General features: G+C 42.9%; 1 protein-coding gene across 3 annotated transcripts in view; it reads left to right on the top strand.

Moving 5' to 3' along the window:
- prkar1b (protein kinase, cAMP-dependent, regulatory, type I, beta) overlaps positions 1–26,174 on the top strand; it is a 205,812-nt gene that overhangs the window by 123,935 nt on the left and 55,703 nt on the right. For all 3 annotated transcript variants that reach the window (XM_034191217.1, XM_034191218.1, XM_034191219.1), the window contains 2 exons: positions 9,353–9,414; positions 12,802–12,848. In XM_034191217.1, coding sequence (XP_034047108.1) covers positions 9,353–9,414; positions 12,802–12,848 — 109 coding nt within the window. The remainder of the gene's footprint in view (positions 1–9,352; positions 9,415–12,801; positions 12,849–26,174) is intronic.

The raw sequence follows: 26,174 nt of genomic DNA, 5'->3' as shown, positions 1-26,174 counted from the left end.
GTTTCCGGGGTCCGGGACACGGGTCAGGGCCTCCCGGACGGTCTTCTCCACGTCCCAGGTGAGGGCGGCCACGATAGCGGACTCCGGGATGATGGGATCCGGGGGATCCGACGGTTCCGTTTTGACTTCGTCTTCGTGCACCCGGGACAATGCATCCGACCTCTGATTCTTGGTCCCGGGACGGTAGGTAATCCGGAAGTCAAAACGGCCAAAGAACAGTGACCAGCGGGCTTGCCTGGGGTTCAGCCGCTTGGCGGTCCTGATATACTCCAGGTTCCGATGGTCAGTGAAAACCGTGAATGGCACGGCTGTTCCCTCCAACAGATGTCTCCACTCTTCAAGGGCCTCTTTCACAGCAAGGAGTTCCCGATTGCCGACGTCATAGTTCCGTTCAGCGGGGGTCAACCTGCGAGAAAAATAGGCACACGGGTGAAGGACCTTATCGGTCTTCCCGCTCTGGGAGAGCACCGCTCCTATCCCTGAGTCTGAGGCATCCACTTCAACCACTAACTGGCGGCTAGGATCGGGCTGCACCAGAACTGGTGCAGACGAGAAGCGCCGTTTCAACTCCTTGAACGCGGCTTCGCACCGATCCGACCAGGTGAAGGGGACTTTTGGTGAGGTCAGGGCTGTCAGGGGGCTAACTACCTGACTATAGCCCTTAATGAACCTCCTGTAGAAATTAGCAAAACCGAGGAACTGTTGCAGCTTCCTACGGCTTGTAGGTTGGGGCCAATCTCTCACCGCCGCAACCTTGGCCGGATCAGGGGCGACGGAGTTAGAGGAGATGATAAACCCCAAGAAGGACAAAGAAGTGCGGTGGAATTCACACTTCTCGCCCTTCACAAACAGGCGGTTCTCCAACAACCGCTGCAGAACCTGACGGACATGCCGGACATGAGTCTCAGGATCCGGGGAAAAGATGAGTATATCGTCCAGATACACGAAGACGAACCGGTGCAGGAAGTCCCGCAGGACATCATTTACCAACACTTGGAAGGTCGCGGGAGCATTAGTGAGACCGAACGGCATGACCAGGTACTCAAAATGGCCCAACGGGGTGTTAAATGCCGTCTTCCATTCGTCTCCCTTCCGGATCCGAACCAAATGATACGCATTCCTAAGATCAAGTTTGGTGAAGATATTGGCTCCATGCAAGGGGGTGAACACTGAATCCAACAGGGGCAACGGGTATCGATTGCGAACCGTGATTTCGTTCAACCCCCTATAATCAATGCATGGACGAAGCCCGCCATCCTTTTTACCCACAAAAAAGAAACCAGCACCCATCGGAGAGGTGGAATTCCGGATCAACCCGGCAGCTAATGAGTCCCGGATGTAGGTCTCCATTGATTCACGCTCCGGCCGTGAGAGGTTGTACAGCCTACTGGACGGGAACTCACTGCCTGGAACCAAATCAATGGCACAATCATACGGGCGGTGGGGAGGAAGCGTGAGAGCCAGATCCTTGCTGAACACGTCAGCGAGGTCATGGTACTCCGCCGGCACCGCCTTCAGATTGGGCGGGACTCGGACCTCCTCCTTAGCTTGGGAGCCGGGAGGAACCGAGGAACCTAGACACTCCCGATGGCAGGTTTCGCTCCACTGAACCACTACCCCGGACGGCCAATCGATCCGGGGATTGTGCTTTAGCATCCATGGAAACCCCAAAACCACACGGGAGGTGGCCTGAGTCGCAAAGAACTCGATCACCTCCTGGTGGTTACCTGACACCACCAGAGTTACTGGAGGTGTCTTATGCGTGATTGGTGGGAGTAGGGAGCCATCTAGTGCCCAAACCTGCACAGGCGAGGTAAGAGCCACCAGAGGGAGCCCTATCTCCCTGGCCCATCTACTGTCAAGCAGATTCCCCTCAGAGCCCGTGTCCACCAGTGCTGGGGCCTTCAGGGTTGAATCCTCAAACAGGATCGTAACTGGGAGTCGTGTAGCAATGTGGGTGTGTCCCACGTGAATGTTTTGGCCCACCCCTGGCCCAGTCTCTAGGGGCGGGCGTTGGAGTTTAACCGCTCGGGGCAGTCGTTTGCGAGATGCTCACTCGAGCCACAAACATAACAAGCTCCGTGGGCCCGCCTCCTTTGTGCTCCAGGTGCCCTAAATGTTGCCCTGCTCGTGTCCATAGCTTCGTCAGCAGGGGGAGCCATAGGCGCACGGAGCGCAGGAACAGAGGAGCGTGGGGAGGGCGGAGCTCGATCGGACCCGCAAGGGAGAGGGACGACGCGTGCCTGGCCACGCCCTTCGCCTCGTTCCCGACGGCGTTCTTCTAACCGGTTGTCGAGTCGTATGACTAGATCGATGAGCCCATCTAAATCCCGCGGTTCGTCCTTAGCCACCAGGTGCTCTTTTAGGACCAGTGACAGTCCGTTTACAAAGGCAGCGCGGAGGGCAGTGCTATTCCAGCCGGATCTCGCCGCCGCGATGCGGAAGGCGACTGCATAAGCAGCTGCGCTCCGACGCCCCTGTCTTATTGACAGTAGTGCGGTTGAAGCGGACTCTCCTCTGTTGGGATGATCGAACACCGTTCTGAGCTCCCGTACAAACCCATCGTATGTATGAAGGAGCCGTGAGTTCTGCTCCCAGAGCGCTGTAGCCCAAGCGCGTGCCTCCCCGCGAAGCAGATTTATCACATAAGCTACTTTGCTAGCATCAGTCGCGTACATCACGGGACGCTGTGCGAAGACGAGCGAACACTGCATCAGAAAATCCGCGCACGTCTCCACACAGCCTCCGTACGGCTCTGGAGGGCTTATGTATGCTTCTGGGGACGGAGGAAGGGACCGTTGAACGACCAGTGGAACGTCACTTTCACGCGCAGGGTCCTCGGGAGGGAGAGCCGCAGCGGCGCCCGCAGCGGCGCCCGAAGGGCGCGCCTCCACTTGTGCGGCGAGAGCCTCCACCCTGCGGTTTAGGAGAACGTGCTGCTCGGTCATTAAATCGATCCGAGAGGTGAAAGCGGTGAGGATCCACTGCAACTCACCGATTACCCCTCCCGAAGCCTCCTACGCGCCTTGGTCTTCCATTGGCCGTTCAACAGCCGGTTGACGCCCCTCGGGGTCCATGACGCTGGCCGAGATATCCTGTTGTGAAAGTGTAGGAACACGGACCCACAACAGGGGGCGCAATGAACGGACAATGGAGGAAGGTGAATAACAAGGTTTACTATTGTGAAACGAGCACAATAAATACAACAATCACAATTTGGGGTCGAATCCGCTGGTGTCGTGTGGGCAGGCTCGAAGGTAGGAGACGTCCGTCTCAGTCGAACCGGAACCACCCAGATCTCCTCTGCCACCGAACCCTGGAAATACTGGAACCGCCAAGTCCCGAATTCCCAGGTGGCCACTGCCTCCGCTCGTCGGATCCGGTACTGCTGGCGGGAGAGAGCAACAACACACAGGTCTGGATGCGACCGCACCCAGTAACGGAGAGGGGAGAAGCCGCCTCCACCTCTTGTCAATGTACAGCAGGAAGGTGAGTACTTATCCAAGCAATGAAGCTACCAGTAGTCAACAGTCCTGAAAAGGTTTAACAAGTTTAGCTGGTTGTTCAGAACGTAAATGCAGAGAATATTACCTCAGTCTTAGGCGATATCTCGGCACTGAGGTGGAGACGCCGTCCTCCTGATATACCTCTGTGCTGAGTGGAACAGCTGTGTCTGGTGATGGGTGACAGCTGTCACCCAGGCTACTCCCATAAGGCGGCAGCGCCCTCTGGTGCCTGGAGCCCGCACTCCAGGCAGGGCGCCCTCTGGTGGTGGTGGGCCAGCAGTACCTCCTCTTCAGCGGCCCACACAACAATAAGACTGCAGGTATGCAACTGATTAGACAGATAAATATACCCTGAAGGTGTGAGGAGAGAGGAGAAAGGACAGAGAGTTTAATCTTGTCCTGACACATCCCAACAGAACAACTTTAATCAGGTGAAGCTTCATGTATTTAAACGGCCCGATTAGTAGCATTCTAACAGACTCTTTGTGTGTCGGGCTGAAACTCAAATGAAGGTCTTTTGTTTGTTTGTTTGTTTTTTACTGTTTTCTCATTGCTTTCCTCAAAACATTTACTTGGAGATAAAGAAAGCTTTGATCGCGGGATATGAAACAACACTGAACTATACTTAAACTTATATGCCATATGTAGTGTGACATAATGGTGAGGAGTAAATGTTTTCTGACGTTAACGTTTTCTGTTTCATAGTTGCGTTATGTCTTCCACATCTACTACAAAAAATAGAAAAAACACCAGTTTCTGAGAAGTGATAGAAACTTTAACTTTGTTTGTGCCCCCAATGAGGACACTAACTGTGACTTCTGTGATTTCAAATGGCAAAGAATAACAATCTAATCTTCCCAAGATCTCAACCACTCAAGGGGTTGAAATTGAAATAGTCACATCTAGTATTTGGGTATCATCACTGATCTGAACTTGTCATTCAAAACACACATTGAAAACCTTGTCTCCAAGTTGAGGGTCAAATTGGGTTTCTTTTTTAGGAACATATCCATTTTCTCCCTCAAAACAAGAGAATACTTGATATCAGCATTTTTTTTTTTTTTAGCTCTGCTGGATTATTCTCTACATGATAATAGCCAAGTGGCCTGTGTGTGTGTGTGTGTGTGTGTGTGTGTGTGTGTGTGTGTGTGTGTGTGTGTGTGTGTGTGTGTGTGTGTGTGTGTGTGTGTGTGTGTGTGTGTGTGTGGCTTTGATCACGGACAAACAGGGGAGAGCTGCCATTTGTCATTTGGTATACTTATGTATTTTGGGTCAAGGATGAATTCTGTGAAAATAGAAAGTTGATAGGACTAATATTTTTGGAGAAATTAGCAGTTTTAGCTAACCAGTAAACAATAGACATTGTGCTGCAATGCACCATGGGAGTTCAGGTTTTGGGGTTTTAAATGTTGTTATTGTGGTCAAAGTTAGTTTAACTGTGTTGTTAGTGTTATTGATTTATTGTGTTTTTTGTAGTTCAGTTGGTTTAGTCCAGAAGCAGGGGTGGTGGCCAAGTGGTTAATGTGCTTGGTTTCAGTTCAGAAGGTTCCGGGTTCAAATCCCACCCCTGCCACATTTCTCCATGTAATGTGGAGTTGCGTCAGGAAGGGCATCCGGCGTAAAACCTGTGCCAATTCAACATGCAGATCCACCTTGGATTTGCTGTGGCGACCCCGAGTGCAAAAACAAGGGAGCAGCTGAAGGGACTTACTAATTGGTTTAGTCCAGAGGTTTTCAAAATGTGGGAGTGTGTACCCCCCCCACACACACACACACGACACATACACACAATTTCAACATTTTTGTGGGTTTCATATTATTCTTTTACACATCTTAAACACATTTTAAAAGCATATGTGCATTTTTAAGGAACTGTCTATGCATTTACCCATTTTACAGCCTTTGTAAACATTTTAAACATGTTTTTTAAAGAACTTTCTGTTCTTTCACACATATTACACCCTTTTCAAATATTTTAAACATGTTTTTTTTAAGAACTTTCTATTCTATTTTTACTTTTGTTACAATTTAAACATTTTTTTTAAAAACATTTAAACATCTCTGTGTTCTTAAATGTCTTTGGCATAACTAACGCATTTAACATAAATAATATTAATTCAACTTCAGGGATGGGTATTGATAAGATTTTATTTATCGATGCCATTATCATTTCTGCTGAGAACCAATTTTGTTTAAATAATTATTGCACACCTTCTGTAAACTTTGTTTCACTTCTCAAATATCAGTCTATTCGTCTGCTATGTGATATATTTAACTGAATTTGCTGATCCAAACAACCAATGATTTATAAAGGAAAATCATGGAAATCATCAGGGGTGCCCAAACTTTTACATACCACTGTACATTGGACCAGAATGGGCAATGTTCAAACCTTCCATTGCTGAAGCTGCAGCGGGGAGCTGTGGCCTGAAGGTCTTTGGTGCCTCATGGGGTGGCAACCCTCGAACAGTGCGGTGGACACCAGTGGTCAGGAAAGCTGTCCGACTGAAGAAGGGGTCCTTCCGGGATATGTTATCAGGCAGGACTCCAGAGGCAGTTGCAAGTTACTGACAGGCCCAAAGGGTGGCAGATTCTGCTGTGGGGGAGGCAAAGCAGCGGGTGTGGATGGAGTTTGGAGCAACCATGGAGAAGGACTTTCGGTTGGCACCAAGGTGCTTCGGTTGGACCGTGCGGCACCTCAGGAGGGGAAATGGGGAACCATCCAAGCTGTCTACAGTAAGGATGGGACTTTGTTGACTTCAACTGAGGATGTAATCCAGCACAGGAAGGAACATTTTGAGGAACTCCTGCATGAGACCGGAGTGTCCTCTTTAGTAGGGCAGAGCTGGAAACTGATGGAGGATTTTCATCAGTTTCCCTGGTGGAAGTCACTGAGGTAGTCAAACAGCTCCGCAGTGGCAAGGCCCTAGGGTTTGATGAGATCCGTCCAGAAATGCTAAAGGCTGTGGGTGTGGAGGGAGTGTCTTAGATGAGACGTCTCTTCAGCATTGCGTTGAGGTCTGGGACAGTGCCTAAGGAGTGGCAAACTGGAGTGGTGGTCCCATATTTAAAAAAAAAAGGGGACCAAAGAGTGTGTGCCAATTACAGGGGCATCACACGACTCAGCCTCCCTGGTAATGTCAACTTGAGGGTGCTAGAAAGGAGGGTTTGGCCAATAGTCAAACCTCTGATTAAAGAGGAACAATGCACGTTTTGGGAGTATGCCCATCCAGTCTATCCAGTCTACATGTGTTTTATGAACTTGGAGAAGGCATATGATTGGGTACCCATGGAGATACTGTGGGAGGTGCTGTGGCAGTATGGAGTGAGGGGGTCCCTTCTCAGGGCCATCCAATCTCTGTACTCATAAAGTGAGAGCTGTGTTCGTGTGCTCAGCAGTAAGTCAGACTCGTTTCTGGTGGGTGTTGGCCTCCGCCAAGGCTGCGCCTTGTCACCAAGCCTGTTTGTGATATTCATGGACAGGATATCGAGGTGTAGTCGGGGTAGGAGGGTTTCCAGTTTGGTGGGCTCAGGGTCTCATCACTGCTTTTTGCAGATGATGTGACCTCCAACACTGACTGGATTGGTTCACAGATGTGTGAAGTGGCTGGGATGATTATCAGCACCTCTAATTCTGAGGCCATGATTCTCAGCAGAAAACCGATGGATTGCCTACAGCGGGTAGGGAATGAGTTCTTGCCCCAAGTGAAGAAGTTCAAGTACCTCAGGGTCTTGTTCATGAGTGAGGGGATAATGGAGCATGACATTGTCCAGAGAATTGGCGCAGCGGGGACGGTGTTGCATTCACTCTACCGTACTGTTGTGACAAAAAGGGAGCTGAGCTAAAAGGTGAAGCGCTCAAGCTACTGGTCAATTTTCATTCCTGCTCTCACCTGTGGTCATGAGGGTTGGGTCATGACCGAAATAGCTAGATCGCAGATACAAGTGGCTTAAATGGGCTTCCTCAGGAGGGTGACTGGTGTCTCCCTTTGAGATATGGTGAGAAGCTCAGTCATCCGTGTGGAGATCGGAGTAGAGCAGCTGCTCCTTCATGTTGAAAGGAGCCAGTTGAGGTGGTTCGTGCATCTGGTAACGATGCCCCCTGGGCACCTCCCGTGGGAGGTGTTCCAGGCACATCCATCTGGGAGGAAACCCCTGGGAAGACCCAGGACTAGGTGGAGAGATTATATCTCCACACAGACTTTGAAACGCCTTGGGATCCCCCAGTCAGAGGTGGTCAGTGTGCCCCTTGGAAAGGGAAGTCTGGGGTCTGTCCCAACTTTTTTGAAACATGTTGCAGCCATCCATTTCAAAATGAGCAAATATTTGCACAAAAAAATAACGTTTATCAGTTTGAACATTAAATATCTTGTCTTTGTGGTGTATTCAATTGAATATAGGTTGAAGATGATTTGCAAATCATTTTATTGTGTTTTTATTTACATTTCACACAATCTCCCAAATTCATTGGAATTAGGGTTGTATATTTAGCAGTTTTATATAACTGGAAAGTTTACAAGTCAAGCCCGACTGATATATTGGTTGGCCAACATATCTGTATCATGTTATTTTTGCTGGTATGAAAAGTTTTAATTTTTTTTTATTTTACCAAATAAAAAATGCAGAAACACACTTTGGCAGAAATGGTGTTATTAAGTGATTAAAGTTATTAAGTGAATTAAACAATGCTGTCAAGTGCAATGCTGTCAAGCATGGCTGGGAACCCATCACCCCTTGGTCACATTAGCTCCAAGATACAGAGGTAAAGCAACCAGCTACCATTGATTTTCAGTCAGTGAGTGCTTTACAGCGACAAGAGATATGTGGTTGCTATACAAGCAACTAGGCAGGGCCATAATAAACAAAAAGTCTATTTTATGCAAATGCTGAACAATGTTATATTTACATTTATTCATAATAAATTTCATGTTTAAACTGTAAGATATCAAGCCTCAGTTTGATTTCTTTCTAATAAGGGTTTGATAACAAATTGTTAAAAATAATTTTTATTTTGATACACATCTGTATCGTAAATTGCTTATGCTGTAAAATCTGTATCGTGTCAGTCCCCCAAAAATCTTTATCAATCAGGGTGTAATTGCAAGAATGAGAAACTATCAGGAACCTTTAATTTGTACTAGGGACCCTGTATTAATATGTACATTAGATGATACAGGAAATACTGGCTGCACTTTGCAAGACTGAGCACTCTTTCATGGTTCAAGTGCACCTTTGTACAGCCTAGGTGAACATCTACAATCAGTGTTTCTGTGTAGGCTCTCAGTTGTCCAGGTGGTTTCCATAGTAGAGAAGCTTGAATCTTCGACTACCAGTCAGACTACCGTCAGACAGACAGTCAGACTTCGACTAAGTCAGACTACCAGAGCAAGAATTTTAGCTGAGGAAGCTTCTGTGATTTGAAGCGAAACGTCCTCACGTCAAGCAACCCAGTCCAGTCGAAGATTCAAGCTTCTCTACTATCTACAATCAGTAGCAACCACGTATATAAAACACCATCAGGTGTGGTTTGTAGGCAATGGAAAATAGAACAAAGCTGTGGAGCAATGAGGCGATCCTGTGTTTTCACTATTACACAATCCCTATGTAGGTTCTGAAGCCCAGTTGTGCTGGTACTTATGCCTGGATTTTGCTGCTTGTTGTTGTCCATCTTAAAACACTCTACTTTGCATACTGTATGTTTTTATTTGTGAGAGGGAGTTTAAAAAAAATCTGAATCAAAGTAGGAATCGTGTGCTTTTAAATTTGGTATTCAAGCTCATAACCATATTCTTTATTTGTTTTTTCTCCTCCCCTTTTTCTGACCCCCTCATCTACCTCTTCTACAGTGATATATTTGATGCCATGTTCCCCGTCACCCACATTGCAGGAGAAACGGTTATCCAGCAAGGTAGGAAAACTAACATTCATGAATTCATTCAAGAAAACTAACACAGAATGTAGACAAATGTACACAGTCATGAAACACTATGTTCTTTCCTGTGGAAACACACTCCGTAGTATACACATTCAGGAGGAATTATTCAGGCAGTAGTTACATTCTAAAGCAGGCCTTGGCCACACTTAGACACTTTGGGCTCTCTATCGTACATGGTCTAAAGTTCATTTAGGACGTGTCCAACTTCATCTTTCCATTTGCTTAAGTAACATGAGTGCAAAGTAAGGTCCATGGCGCATCTGTTATTACCTTGAGTTCAGTGTGCTGGAACCTTGCACATTGCAATTTTAGATGGACTCAAGTGAGGGTTTCCTGGTGAGGAAACAGCTCTGTGCACATAGCATTGAAGCAAACAAGCAGATCATTGACAGAAGCAGGATGCAAATACATGACCGATGTTTGTACATTTCTGGAGGTGGATCTGTTGCGGTAAATATATGTAGAAGAAACAATAGGATTTTTGTGAGTATTAGCTCAGCTTTGAGCTAGCACAATGTACAATAAAATGAGGAGCTGAGGTAATTTACTTAACTGAAAGAGAGTCAAAATGGGATTCTGTGTGCATTCATTGTAGAGGAGCACAAGAAACGTGACTGATAGAGCAATTAATGCTTCAAAGTTCATTGCTTCCAGGAATAGCCTAAGACAGATCACACAGCCTGGTGTTATATCTGAAGTGACAGACAGTTGAACAATATGTCTGGGACAAAGAAAATTTAATTAAGTGTTGCATCCTCATTCTTTTTCAGTATCAGTGCACATTTGCAACTATTTCAGTATGACATTACCAGGAAACCGTTGATTGGTCCTAAACTGTATAGTTGCAGTTCACATAAGAAAAATCAGCCAGTCGCAATCAGATTGTGATGTCACAGTCTCATTAACATGGTGCGTGCTAAATATTATTACATGTAAATCACGCCATGAATTAGTGAAGTATAATAACCAGCACTGGGGAAAAAATGCCTTTGAAGACAAGCATGTATCCAGTATTTTGGACTTGAGCACAATGATAGAAACTTTGCAGAATGCACAATTAGTTTGTTTTGAAATGAGACCAAGCGAAGGGGGTTGAGTTCACCATCCTGCATGCATGTGTATTTATGTGCGCGCATTCTGGTCAAATATTTGCCTGCACTCTCAGGCACAGACAGATTGGAAGAGTGCAACACAAAATCCAGAGAGCCAAAGTGATAAAAAAGAGGAAGACTAGGACAAAAGCGACAGAGTGAGGGAGGCTTGAAAGAGCGTTAGATGAGATGAAAGAGAGAGAGGAGGAGATAGAGGGCCTAGTTGCAAGAGATTGTGTGTGCATGTGTCTGAGTCTGAGTCTCCATCAGACAGACAAGGAGTGTTTTGTGTGACAAATAGGGCTGTATGATTAACGAGCACTCTCCACTCAGTATTAATTAGCCGTGTGAACTCTTGTGAACTTTACACACGGCTGCTCTGAGCCTTTCAGCTCCTCAGGTGAATATACGCTCAAGCACAGACACATAACTGCACAGGAGCTCAGTTGGGACCAACAAATGGTATAAATATAAAAACATGTCGTGTACTCGTACATCATTATGCTTTTATTACTTCTAAATGGAAGTATGATGAAATTATAGCTGGAAGGAGAGATTCACAGTGCTCTTGTATCTGGCTTCCAGTCAAATTTAAAATTACCCCTGAGCCCTATGTAATGGATAGCGTAATTAAAGGAAGTCTTCAGCTCCTCCACCCCTCCCTATTCTTATCTTGACTTATCGGTCCCCAGTAAAGCCTAGGTCAGACAGTGCCCTTTTTGCAGACAGACACCAACCAAATCCCATGGTTTTATTCAAGTTGTTTAAAGCACAACTTTTCCCAAAGTGCAGCAGTGTGGATCCAATCAGGAAATCAGATTTTAAAAATCTTATTTAACTTTTATCTAATCACAAAAGAAAATTACAAGTTAAATGACATATATTTTAACGTTTAGGGTTGAAGTCCTTGGATTGTTTTAGCTGCTTGCGATCACCACTGCGGCTCTGGTACGGATCCTAATGTAGATCACGTAGATTTGGCACGAGTTACACCTGATCCCTTCCTGACACAAATCCACATATGCATAGAGAATGGGGCACAGGTGGTCATTGGGGAGACATGCATGCTGACCGCTTGGGCCACTGTGCTTTAAGGTGGGAATATGTATTTTGAAAAAGTTTGTTGCAGCTTTGACATCACGTCTGCTGGAGGACCTCAGTTTGTCAAGGCCGTGTTAAAAGGGTTTGTTGGTTTATCCTTCATACCACTGCCCACATAATGAAGTCTGTGCACAGTTCTTAAGCTCTATTATGGGGTATGGATCTGTTTGTCTTTTATGTCGAGTACTCAAGAATTTGTCATTTTCACTGAAAGAACAAAACTAAGATATTTAAAAACTAACATACCTCTGCCAATACTTCATACCTATCTCTATAACATTAGAGATGAACGGCAGCACGATTACGCAAAACTGCTAAACCACTTTTCTTAAAATTTAGTGAAAGAGTAGTACGTACAGTGTAGTGAAAACAAATGAACTTTTGGAGCAGATCTGATTAAGGATGTGGATCCAGGAATTTTTTTCTCACAGACAAACAAACAAAAATAAAATAAAAAATATAAAAAATAACGAAAGGCATTAGAGAGCTGATACAAACCCTACGTGCTCTGAACAAACATGACTTCCTTTTATGACTTCCTTGTGACTTCCTCATGACAACATTTATATAAGAATAAGAAAGAACTTTATTAGTCCCCCAAAAAATTTGGGATCCCAAAGGAAATTAATCACGAAGGAAATTATACAAATCAATCACAAATATTTTTCTGATCATTATAAATTTTATATAATCTCTGTAGCCCTATTGGTTGTGGAGAAATTGCAGAAAACATTTTATGCACAATGTTTTTGTTGGCTGACCTTTTGTACAATCTTCTCCAAAAGTTAATCATTTCGAGATATCTGCCCAAGTAATATTCCCACCAAGTCTGGTGAAAATTCCTTCAGAAAATCCTTTTTTTTTTTTTTTTAAACAAATCTCGTTCACACACAGAGGGCCGATTACAATACCCTTCTTCGCCCTTGCACAGGGCAATAATTAAGTAATAAAAATAATAAGACATTAATTTAAAAAAATGTCTGATATTAATTCTACTACGTAATGGCTTTGTGATTTCAGTTGAATTTCTTTTTTAAATCGTCTTTGAGCATTAACCAAGTGATGAACCTAACATCATGTTAAATGTATATTTTTCTGTGAGTGGACTGACAAATTTATTTGGTATTTTCTTCTCTTTCAAATAAGTTTTCTTTTTCTTCTGCTCCAGGCGATGAAGGCGACAATTTCTATGTGATTGACCAAGGTGAAGTGGATGTAAGTGGCAGACATAGAGAAACTCAAACTTATACACACACACACACACAAGTAAATTTTCTCTTTTCTTTATTGAGTCTGTTATTTGAGTATAAATTGCATTAAAGTAAAATGTAGTTCAAATAAAGCCAAGATGAAAGAGAAGCAGACATGCGCCATCCAAGCATACGTAGGTTACAAGGTGGTCTTGCGCCGCCATGGGAAGATGCATTCTTCTTCACTCCGATTGAGACAGTGTTTTCCTTTAACAATAGACAGGCTATATTGAATTGCCCCCATGTTTTGTTAACTTCAAAGTTTGGTTCCACTCTAAAGATAATGTGAACGTTGTGCCATTCGGTCAAAGGCACTGAAGGCAGCCACAGTTACAATGTGTTTTGTCTTAGCATGTTTGACAGAGAGTGATAGAGTTAAGTGGAAAGATAAAACAGGAGCTGAATGAAAGTTAAACAGGAAATGACCTTATCGGCTTACAGCGGGAAGGACAGAGCGAGCCAGGTACTAAAACCTGACCCGGTATTCTGACAAATCAACTTGGAGAGATAGAAGTGTCTAAATATTGCTAGTAGAGTGTTACCCCGAGAGAATGTGTAAAAACTAAGCTGCACTGTTGCACCTACTTGCACTTATGGTGCCAAATTACCTGCTTTGTGTCTTTATTGTCTCAAACATGCTGTGTTGGAGACAGTCTGATCTAAGTTGACTGACTTCAACCTTTTACTGTATGCAACTTGAGAATCACAGGCATCTGGACCAACATCCAGCAACACCCTTTCAGTTTGCTCCAGACCCCGTCTCATCAGTGTTTCCTTTGCCTTCCACCACTGTGCATCCTTCCATCATATGCCAGCTGCCAAATAGCCACAAGGCAGCAACTAAATCACTAAATTACTCATTGCAAAGATTATTAAAGTGTGAAGTCTTTCATTAGAGGGCTGTAAATCTGCTGACATCACATAAAGTAGCTGAAGGTTGGCAGTCGCTGCTGCTTATGCAGACACCGTTTACTCACATTGGCCTGAACACATAGTCCGAAAAGGAAATTAAAAATTTCTTCCAAAAAAGCTAGGCAATCTGTTTGAAAAAAGAAAATTGAAAAAAAAAAAAACAAACAAACAAAAAAAACAACAACTATAATTTATATTTGTTGGTGCCACTTAATTTTTTTTAAGATAAGGCGTTGCCTTTAATGAGTATGGGTATTATAAAATAATAAAGTACTCAGATTCACAATAAAATCATCAAATGCTGCCAGTTAGTCACAGATACTGTACACAGATGCATAAACACATGCATCCTTATATTCACTATAAGCCAGTGGTGGTCACAGTTCCGCTAATCTGCTAACCGCTTTTTAATGAAGCTAACTTTTTTGTTAACTGATTACCTTTTCAGCTGACTTTGAAAACCATCAGCGGACCAATTAACTTCCGCTAAATTTAGTTCCGATAAATTTTAGACCACTAATATCTTTTTGCCAGCATAGTGAATAAAGGTTAACAGTTAAAAACATTTGTAAAGCCTGAAATCATACATTTTAGTTCCTGCCTATTACAGTTTTGTAGCAGACAGACAACTGTGAGAGGTAGAGCTCAATCCTCTGCCAGTAGAGGAGACGTGGCTACCAGAGAGAAAGGAAGAGAAGAAAAAAGATCATGTATCTTCATAGCCATACAGTCTTGCAGATGCATCACAGGAGACATGCACAGCAAGGCAGTTTTGACTTATGGTTAAAATTTTAAACAACTTAATTCCAGACAGGCTATTAAAATTAACGTTGCCTCTGTCATTTTTATAAAGTGAAAGTATCAGCTATATGTTTTAGTTTCAAAGTAATGCACTAATTTTGAAGGATTGAGCATTTACAGACACACATGCCAAAAGGCATTATGGGAAAATGAGCTCCCATCCAGTAGATGGCAGTGTTTGTGGCAATGTGAATACCAATTGCCACACATTCGCTATATATACTGAAGCATACTTAACAAACAGAATTTGCATTTTTTTTTTGTTTTGTTTTTACAAATGAAAAAATATGACATATTTACAAATACAGATTTATTTGTAAAAAACCAACACACACGTTACTAGGGATGTCCCGAGCCGATCACGTGATCGGAAATCGGCCCGATCACGTGGTTTCAGACTTGATCGAAATCGGACGTTGCATCCCGATCAGGAATCCGATATAGATTTTATCCTCAGTATTTTGATCAGCGCTATTTCAGGCTCATTATTGCAGATTAATGGGCCTTTCACGCGTCAGACGCGTTGCTTTTTAGAGGCGTCAGAAGCGTCGCTTTAGCTCGGCTTTTGACGTGACGCTTCTGATCGGAGTGCGCATTGCCGCTTGTCGGCAGGCTGACGTGGTCAGAGTTCAACCCAATCTTTTTTTTTTTTTTTTATTGAACAAAAGAAAAAACATAAGTTCAACCGGACAGAGGTGGGGGGAGTTACACGCGCAAAGTTTCTTTCGCAGAACTGCTGTTTGTGTGTTTACGCGCTCAGCCTGACACCTCGATGGAATGACAAGAGGATGATGGACACTTTCGCACCGAAACTCTTGCTCAGTCATCCTTTTGGGTCTGTACAGCAGGACCCGGTGCTGACCAAGTCCTCAGGACAACGATCTGTCATCTGATTAACAAAAAGAAAAAAACAAATTGTCTTGTGATCGTTTGTCTGCAAAACGGAGCGGGAGATGGTGTGCGCACTCATCACATTTAGGAGCGCATCTTAAAGAGCTTCCATATTCATTCACGTTCACTGCGCTGCTCTGAACTTGTTGAACACTGATAAAGCATTAGAGGGGTACACTGAGGACTGTCAGGATGCAAATGTAAGTTGTTTTTTTTTTTACTTTTACTTTTCAAGTTGACTTTTGAACTTTCGACGCTCTGAGCTGTGACATAGCTTCGCGCTGTCCAATAGGAACGACGCGTCGGGCCAAAACACGGAAGACTAGTGGCAGAAACCACTGATCTGTACAAATGGTAAATGGACGCTCACTACACACTGGGAGCAATAGGGGATTAAAGACCTTGCCCAAGGGCCTTTAGTGATTTTCCAGTCAGGCGGGGATTTGAACCACAGATCAGTGCAGAAACCACGTGTCTGAAGAAAAATCCTTGGAAATGTTTTTTGTTGTTGTTGTTTGTTACCTCAAAATATTTCTGATTACTGTTTAAAAAAGTTTAGAACACTTGTAATTAAAATAGCTAAATCAATAAATGGTCCTTTAAAAACCTTTCATCTATAAATTAAAACCACCTGTTATTTCAGATTAGATAATTTCTTGTTTAATATATGGAACCTTGGACATTTATTTTTAGACAAATAAAATAACATGGAAATTTGTAAATTTTTTAAGTCTGGTAGAATATTACTTGATTGTTCAAGCTACTTCAAGGAGAAGTGCACTGTTTAAGTGATAAATAATAAAATAAGGTGATTAAAATGAAATTATTATATATTTAGCATTTGTTAATTGTTCATTCAGTTTTTTAAAGTATCAGATCGGGACTCAGTATCGGCAGATACTCAAAATCAGATGACTCGGAATCGGATCAGGGCCAAAAAAACCTGATCGGGACATCCCTACACGTTACAGTAACTTGTTTGTGGGTTTTTACATATAAATAAACCGACCAACCACTGATGACAGGAAGTACACTTTTAGGTAATAAATATGACATCAGATTTTTTGCACTCGCTATTTATTCAGCATCTGTGCCCAAGAAAATTTGCATAATAATAATAATAGTACCTTGCTTACTCAGACTGAACTTTAGCAGGGTCACTTTTTGACAAAACAAATAGCTTGAGCCACACATAATTATGCCATTTTCTCTACATTGAGTGAGATTTTGGCCACAAAACATAGCAAGCATAAAGAATACATATTTTACGATCTTCCTAACTTTAGTTGCTTATTTCTCAGTACGTTCAACACTGGAAATACGTGTTTGAACTCGAATTGTGAATACATGAGTTTGGTACTTTGGGACACACCCCCTTTGTCTTATGTCAAAATGAGGCTTTATACTTGGTATTCCCTTGTTTCCACAGGGGTGTAAACAGACCCACCTGGTGGAGGGCATCATATGCTGTTTGTGGTGGTTTCACCAAGATTAACCTGTAAAAATATTTTCTAATAGAGAAAGTATTGGGGGGAAGAGGGAATTCACGGGGAGGTTTTATTTTAAATATCACTACATGTATGATCAAAAGTGTGATATAACAATAGACTGTGTATGAGTGAAGTGAAGGAGTTCAAGTACCTCGGGGGCTTGTTCACAAGTGAGGAGACAATGGAGCGTGAGATTGGCTGGAGAATCGGCGCAGCAGAGGCGGTATTACATTCGCTCTGCCGTACAGGGAGCTGAGCCAAAAGGCGAAGGTCTCGATCTACTGGTCAGTCTTCATTCCTACTCTCACCTATGGTCATGAGGGTTGGATCATGATTGAAAGAACTAGATCGCGAGCACAAGCGGCCAAAATGGGCTTCCTTAGGATGGTGGCTGGTGTCTCTTTTAGAGATATGGTGGGAAGCTCGGTCATCCGTGAGGAGCTTGGACTAGAAGCTGCTGCTCCTTCACATTGAAAGGAGCCAGCTGAGGTGGTTCGGGCATCTGGTAAGGATGGCCCCTGGGCGCCTCCCTAGGGGGGTGTTCCAGGCACATCCATCTGGGAGGAGACCCCAGGGAAGACCCAGGACTAGGTGGAGAGATTATATCTCCACACAGGCCTGGGAACGCCTCAAGATCCCCCAGTCAGAGGTGGTCAGTGTGGCCCAGGAAAGGGAAGTCTGGGGTCCCCTGCTGGAACTGTTGCCCCTGCAACCCGATCCTGGATAAGCGGTTGAAGATGAGATGAGATGACTGTGTGTGTGTATATACAACCCCTGGCAATAATTATGGAATCACCGGACTCGGAGGATGTTCATTCAGTTGTTTAATTTTGTAGAAAAAAGCAGATCACAGACATGACACAAAACTAAAGTCATTTCAAATGGCAACTTTCTGGCTTTAAGAAACACTATAAGAAATCAGGAAAAATAATTGTGGCAGTCAGTAACGGTTACTTTTTTAGACCAAGCAGAGGGAAAAAAATATGGACTCACTCAGTTCTGAGGAATAAATTATGGAATCACCCTGTAAATTTTCATCCCCAAAACTAACACCTGCATCAAATCAGATCTGCTCGTTAGTCTGCATCTAAAAAGGAGTGATCACACCTTGGAGAGCTGTTGCACCAAGTGGACTAACATGAATCATGGCTCCAACACGAGAGCTGGCAATTGAAACAAAGGAGAGGATTATCAAACTCTTAAAAGAGGGTAAATCATCACGCAATGTTGCAAAAGATGTTGGTTGTTTACAGTCAGTTGTGTCTAAACTCTGGACCAAATACAAACAACATGGGAAGGTTGTTAAAGGCAAACATACTGGTAGACCAAGGAAGACATCAAAGCGTCAAGACAGAAAACTTAAAGCAGTATGTCTCAAAAATCGAAGATGCACAACAAAACAAATGAGGAACGAATGGGAGGAAACTGGAGTTAACGTCTGTGACCGAACTGTAAGAAACCGCCTAAAGGAAATGGGATTTACATACAGAAAAGCTAAACGAAAGCCATTATTAACACCTAAACAGAAAAAAGGTTACAATGGGCTAAGGAAAAGCAATCGTGGACTGTGGATGACTGGATGAAAGTCATATTCACTGATGAATCTCGAATCTGCATTGGGCAAGGTGATGATGCTGGAACTTTTGTTTGGTGCCGTTCCAGTGAGATTTATAAAGATGACTGCCTGAAGAGAACATGTAAATTTCCACAGTCATTGATGATATGGGGCTGCATGTCAGGTAAAGGCACTGGGGAGATGGCTGTCATTACATCATCAATAAATGCACAAGTTTACGTTGATATTTTGGACACTTTTCTTATCCCATCAATTGAAAGGATGTTTGGGGATGATGAAATCATTTTTGAAGATGATAATGCATCTTGCCATAGAGTAAAACTGTGAAAACATTCCTTGCAAAAAGACACATAGGGTCAATGTCATGGCCTGCAAATAGTCTGGATCTTAATTCAATTGAAAATCTTTGGAAGTTGAAGAAAATGGTCCATGACAAGGCTCCAACCTGCAAAGCTGATCTGGCAACAGCAATCAGAGAAAGTTGGAGCCAGATTGATGAAGAGTACTGTTTGTCACTCATTAAGTCCATGCCTCAGAGACTGCAAGCTGTTATAAATGCCAGAGGTGGTGCAACAAAATACTAGTGATGTGTTGGAGCGTTCTTTTGTTTTTCATGATTCCATAATTTTTTCCTCAGAATTCAGTGATTCCATATTTTTTTCCCTCTGCTTGGTCTAAAAAAGTAACCATTACTGACTGCCACAATTTTTTTTTCCTGATTTCTTATAGTGTTTCTTAAAGCCAGAAAGTTGCCATTTGAAATGACTTTAGTTTTGTGTCATGTCTGTGATCTGCTTTTTTTTCTACAAAATTAAACAATTGAATGAACATCCTCCGAAGCCGGTGATTCCATAATTTTTGCCAGGGGTTGTACACAGGACGGCACGGTGCTTCAGTGGTTGACACTGTTGCCTCACAGCAAGAAGCTCAGGTATTACTGGGTCTGTTTGGAGCTCTAGCTTTAAATGAGGTTAGTTAGGATGAGAGAAGACAAAAATCTGAAAATGATTACGGCTCTTGTGGATAGTGATCTTATCAAGCAAACATATCGGTTGTGATATCAATTTTGGTTGAAGGCAAAGAAAAGGTGAAAATGTGCAAAAGAAAATTACAAATACAGCACACATTGAACAGCACAACTAAACTGATCCTGGCTGCAGGCCTGAGATTTTTATTGGTATTGAATAAATTTGTGCACCTGCCCAATTTTGTTTAAATAATTATTGCACACTTTCTGTAAATAGTAGAAACTTCATTTCACTTCTCAAATATCAGTGTGTTCGTCTGCTATATGATATATTTAACTGAAATTTCTGATCCAGACAACCAATGATTTATAAAGGAAAATCATGAAAATTATCAGGGGTGCCCAAACTTTTACATACAACTGTATAGAAGGAATGAACATGCAACTGTTTTACCAAACTATTGCAATAAAAACATTACAAAGAATTACCTTTTAAGCTGTTCCAAATATGTTCTCCACCTCAGTGCACGAGAGAGAGGGAAAAAAAGGTTCCAGATGAAACAGTCCTCTGTGATTCCAGAAGCGATGAGAGGTGTTTTCAGCTGCCAAGCTCTGACAGAAAATGATTCATGCGCTACAAAATAATTGTTTTATCTACAGCAACCAGCGCACAAAGCAGGTTGAATTGTAGTGCGCAAGAGGGCTGAGCCTGTCCAAAATAGCCTGTCTAGTCCTTGCAGCTGCCAGGTGCTTGGATAATGGGCTTTTAACAGCCTCGTCCTCACCACAGACATGCCTTTAAAATCCTCATTTGTCCCAATAGTAACTCATGCACAAACTGCCCCATGCTGTTGTTGCTTAATTTTGAACTTCTTGAAATTAGTGGCACGCTCATAGATGAGCCTCGTCAGCCGAATATTCTGCCTCTAAGAGCCAAAAGAGCCACTATTCTCCCACGACTGTTGAATACCTCCTCTCGTACCAAAAAAACATGCTGCGTGGCTCATTATTGTTATGTGTCGGACGCAGCTCGGAGAACCGACCAGCGTTTGAAGGACCCAGTATGAAATAAGCAGAGCACGGTACAAAGGCTAACTGAATTTAATACATAACAGTGATAATACAAAAAGGTGCGGTCTGGCGTGGTGCGCTCCCAGCAGCGCTAACGGTCCGGAGCCAGAAGCTGTTTCGGACCCAAGGACCCCGCCGACACCCCCCAGGTGGCCGCAACAACCGAGTCTGTGAAAGAAGGAACCATTATGTGAGTCCACACTCTACACACAGAACACTTAAAGGTGTACAAACAGCAAACACTTCCTGGCTTGATTGCTGATCAGCTTCCAACCTGCGGGCATGGAACATCCAGTTCACAAAACTCCACCTCAGTGGAAGCTGATACATGACTAACAAACAGCTCAATACAATAAGGTGTGAGGGACACCACATTTACTGACTGTATAACTGTTAGTCACAAAATCTAACGTACCTCAGGAAGTGTGCTGACGAGCGTGAGACCTCACCCCCTCCTCTTTCACAGACTGTGCATCAAACCTGGACGTTTCCCAGCATCCGCTGCTGATGAGATGGCTCCAGAGACGACGATCTCACCCGTCTGGTCACAAGGTCGAGTCTCTGGCAAATACACACTGTGCACTCCAGTCTTAAATGCCAACATGCTCCAATCCATCCAGATGCACCTCAGCTGTGAGTCCTGACGAGTCGCAGGTGATCAGGGTGAGGTCCTGACAGCCTCAGCAACACAGCCACTCAGTCCCAAATGCACGCCACCTGGGAGGAAAACAAAAAGACAAACAAACCGGCAGCCAGGCCCCCCCAGCCATATAACAATTATTCACTGTTCATTATTTGGTGGGATCAGGGCTTAAGAAACTACAAACAAAAGTACACAGCAGTTCTCATCATCCTCCAGTACTTCTGATTTGTTGCTTCGTAATTGTCACCATGCAGACGCAGTTATCTGTAGCTGTTCACATACTAGCAAATTCAGTGACATCTGCAAGACATATTTCAAGGCTTGGGTTGTTGCAGAACTATTTTTCATTAACCGCACTTCACCTCCTCCACAATGCTGACTCAATATACAGTAAGTGTTTCAAATTTGGTGCACAGATTTTTGCCCTGTGTCATTTCTTTCTAGTGAGGTCATAATGTTGATTGTTTCAAGAGACCGTGCTAATTTCATGTTATTGTTTCTACAACAGAAGACTTGGGGTATATAGTATGAGGAGCCGATTTGGAAACTGCAGTTAAAAAAAAATCTCTGCTGTGGTCTGATGTAATGTCACATCACCCATTAGTTTGACTTTTTAAGCTTCTAAGCTCAATGTAATAAAAGTGCTGCGCTGTGTCTCTGAAGTCATCCTGGTTTATAGTGAGACATGAGTCCCCTGCAGTCCTCACTGAGCCTTGGATAATGACTTGTAACAATCTGAGAATTAACGGCAGCCGCTGGCTTTCTCTGTTATTAAATCAACACTTTAACGGATAATGTGTCAACATTTGAAACCGTAACAGTCCCAGAGATGGTCTCAGTCAGGTTATATCTTCTGCAGAGCTATAATATCACCCTTAAATCGAGGTGTGCATGCATTTACCTGAGCACATTCCTGGCTCAACATGTGAGACTTCTGTGTGTGTATTTTAGATATATGAGTAGCACCAGAAAGTTTGCCACAGCCTTCATTCTCCATCATTCCCAAATCAAAGGGAAGACCCTAACAAGACAAGACAGGGTGAATTAAAGGGATGGATGGAGAGATAGGAGGAACAGTGGGCCTTTTAGAGGATGTCAACTGAGGACTTAGTAGGGATCAAATGCTTAGGCACAAGCCAAGGGAGGGTATCAAACAGCCCGGAAACTGAGGAGGGGCAGTTATCTTAGGATGGATAAAAAGCTTGACAAGGCAGAACAAAAGAGTCTTCAGAGACCACCCATTAATAAGATATAATTCTGTAAATATAAAGGATTAGTGAGAATGATCATTTCAGTTCTGCTGGCTTTCATAAATGGACTTCAGTGACTGACCAGTTTCAGTCATTGAAGTCCATTTCTGTAAGCCAGCAGAACTGAAATTATCATCTCTGAATGACCAATAAGTGACTGCAAGTTCAACGATGGTACTACAAGCAAGGTTTAATACCTTTCGCCAGTTATTTTATGCATTATTATCATTATGTACATTCATTAATAAATGTATTAATTGCCAATCAAGCTGTGGTTTAGGTGTACCATCCAACTCAAAACATTTCAGATATGCACAGGTATTAAACTCATACTGTGCTATTACTGTATGTTATACATACTGCTGCTCTAGGTCAGTCACTTTCATGGCTCCTGAAGTGTGGTGCAAGGTTTCTTCAAGCACATCCTGAAGTACATCAATCAATCAATTTTTTTATATAGCGCCAAATCACAACAAACAGTTGCCCCAAGGCGCTTTATATTGTAAGGCAAGGCCATACAATAATTATGTAAAACCCCAACGGTCAAAACGACCCCCTGTGAGCAAGCACTTGGCTACAGTGGGAAGTAAAAACTCCCTTTTAACAGGAAGAAACCTCCAGCAGAACCAGGCTCAGGGAGGGGCAGTCTTCTGCTGGGACTGGTTGGGGCTGAGGGAGAGAACCAAGAAAAAGACATGCTGTGGACGGGAGCAGAGATCAATCACTAATGATTAAATGCAGAGTGGTGCATACAGAGCAAAAAGAGAAAGAAACAGTGCATCATGGGAACCCCCCAGCAGTCTACGTCTATAGCAGCATAACTAAGGGATGGTTCAGGGTCACCTGATCCAGCCCTAACTATAAGCTTTAGCAAAAAGGAAAGTTTTAAGCCTAATCTTAAAAGTAGAGAGGGTGTCTGTCTCCCTGATCTGAATTGGGAGCTGGTTCCACAGGAGAGGAGCCTGAAAGCTGAAGGCTCTGCCTCCCATTCTACTCTTACAAACCCTAGGAACTACAAGTAAGCCTGCAGTCTGAGAGCGAAGCGCTCTATTGGGGTAATATGGTACTACGAGGTCCCTAAGATAAGATGGGACCTGATTATTCAAAACCTTATAAGTAAGAAGAAGAATTTTAAATTCTATTCTAGAATTAACAGGAAGCCAATGAAGAGAGGCCAATATGGGTGAGATATGCTCTCTCCTTCTAGTCCCCGTCAGTACTCTAGCTGCAGCATTTTGAATTAACTGAAGGCTTTTTAGGGAACTTTTAGGACAACCTGATAATAATGAATTACAATAGTCCAGCCTAGAGGAAATAAATGCATGAATTAGTTTTTCAGCATCACTCTGAGACAAGACCTTTCTGATTTTAGAGATATTGCGTAAATGCAAAAAAGCAGTCCTACATATTTGTTTAATATGCGCTTTGAATGACATATCCTGATCAAAAATGACTCCAAGATTTCTCACAGTATTACTAGAGGTCAGGGTAATGCCATCCAGAGTAAGGATCTGGTTAGACACCATGTTTCTAAGATTTGTGGGGCCAAGTACAATAACTTCAGTTTTATCTGAGTTTAAAAGCAGGAAATTAGAGGTCATCCATGTCTTTATGTCTGTAAGACAATCCTGCAGTTTAGCTAATTGGTGTGTGTCCTCTGGCTTCATGGATAGATAAAGCTGGGTATCATCTGCGTAACAATGAAAATTTAAGCAATACCGTCTAATAATACTGCCTAAGGGAAGCATGTATAAAGTGAATAAAATTGGTCCTAGCACAGAACCTTGTGGAACTCCATAATTAACTTTAGTCTGTGAAGAAGATTCCCCATTTACATGAACAAATTGTAATCTATTAGACAAATATGATTCAAACCACCGCAGCGCAGTGCCTTTAATACCTATGGCATGCTCTAATCTCTGTAATAAAATTTTATGGTCAACAGTATCAAAAGCAGCACTGAGGTCTAACAGAACAAGCACAGAGATGAGTCCACTGTCCGAGGCCATAAGAAGATCATTTGTAACCTTCACTAATGCTGTTTCTGTACTATGATGAATTCTAAAACCTGACTGAAACTCTTCAAACAGACCATTCCTCTGCAGATGATCAGTTAGCTGTTTTACAACTACCCTTTCAAGAATTTTTGAGAGAAAAGGAAGGTTGGAGATTGGCCTATAATTAGCTAAGATAGCTGGGTCAAGTGATGGCTTTTTAAGTAATGGTTTAATTACTGCCACCTTAAAAGCCTGTGGTACATAGCCAACTAACAAAGATAGATTGATCATATTTAAGATCGAAGCATTAAATAATGGTAGGGCTTCCTTGAGCAGCCTGGTAGGAATGGGGTCTAATAAACATGTTGATGGTTTGGATGAAGTAACTAATGAAAATAACTCCGACAGAACAATCGGAGAGAAAGAATCTAACCAAATACCGGCATCACTGAAAGCAGCCAAAGATAACGATACGTCTTTGGGATGGTTATGAGTAATTTTTTCTCTAATAGTTAAAATTTTGTTAGCAAAGAAAGTCATGAAGTCATTACTAGTTAAAGTTAATGGAATACTCAGCTCAATAGAGCTCTGACTCTTTGTCAGCCTGGCTACAGTGCTGAAAAGAAACCTGGGGTTGTTCTTATTTTCTTCAATTAGTGATGAGTAGAAAGATGTCCTAGCTTTACGGAGGGCTTTTTTATAGAGCAACAGACTCTTTTTCCAGGCTAAGTGAAGATCTTCTAAATTAGTGAGACGCCATTTCCTCTCCAACTTACGGGTTATCTGCTTTAAGCTACGAGTTTGTGAGTTATACCACGGAGTCAGGCACTTCTGATTTAAAGCTCTCTTTTTTAGGGGAGCTACAGCATCCAAAGTTGTCTTCAATGAGGATGTAAAACTATTGACGAGATACTCTATCTCACTTACATAGTTTTGGTAGCTACTCTTCACTGTGTTGGTATATGGCATTAGAGAACATAAAGAAGGAATCATATCCTTAAACCTAGTTACAGCGCTTTCTGAAAGACTTCTAGTGTAATGAAACTTATTCCCCACTGCTGGGTAGTCCATCAGAGTAAATGTAAATGTTATTAAGAAATGATCAGACAGAAGGGAGTTTTCAGGGAATACTGTTAAGTCTTCTATTTCCATACCATAAGTCAGAACAAGATCTAAGATATGATTAAAGTGGTGGGTGGACTCATTTACTTTTTGAGCAAAGCCAATAGAGTCTAATAATAGATTAAATGCAGTGTTGAGGCTGTCATTCTCAGCATCTGTGTGGATGTTAAAATCGCCCACTATAATTATCTTATCTGAGCTAAGCACTAAGTCAGACAAAAGGTCTGAAAATTCACAGAGAAACTCACAGTAACGACCAAGTGGACGATAGATAATAACAAATAAAACTGGTTTTTGGGACTTCCAATTTGGATGGACAAGACTAAGAGTCAAGCTTTCAAATGAATTAAAGCTCTGTCTGGGTTTTTGATTAATTAATAAGATGGAATGGAAGATTGCTGCTAATCCTCCACCCCGGTGACTTGGGGGTGTTGACTCATTTAAACTAACATATTCATGCTGCTGTAACCAGGTTTCTGTAAGGCAGAATAAATCAATATGTTGATCAATTATTATATCATTTACCAACAGGGACTTAGAAGAGAGAGACCTAATGTTTAATAGACCACAT

Source organism: Thalassophryne amazonica, chromosome 16 (assembly GCF_902500255.1).
Source record: "Thalassophryne amazonica chromosome 16, fThaAma1.1, whole genome shotgun sequence".
Classification (NCBI taxonomy): domain Eukaryota; kingdom Metazoa; phylum Chordata; class Actinopteri; order Batrachoidiformes; family Batrachoididae; genus Thalassophryne; species Thalassophryne amazonica.
Note: the sequence above shows the minus strand (reverse complement) of the source record. Positions and strands in the feature narration are given on the sequence as shown.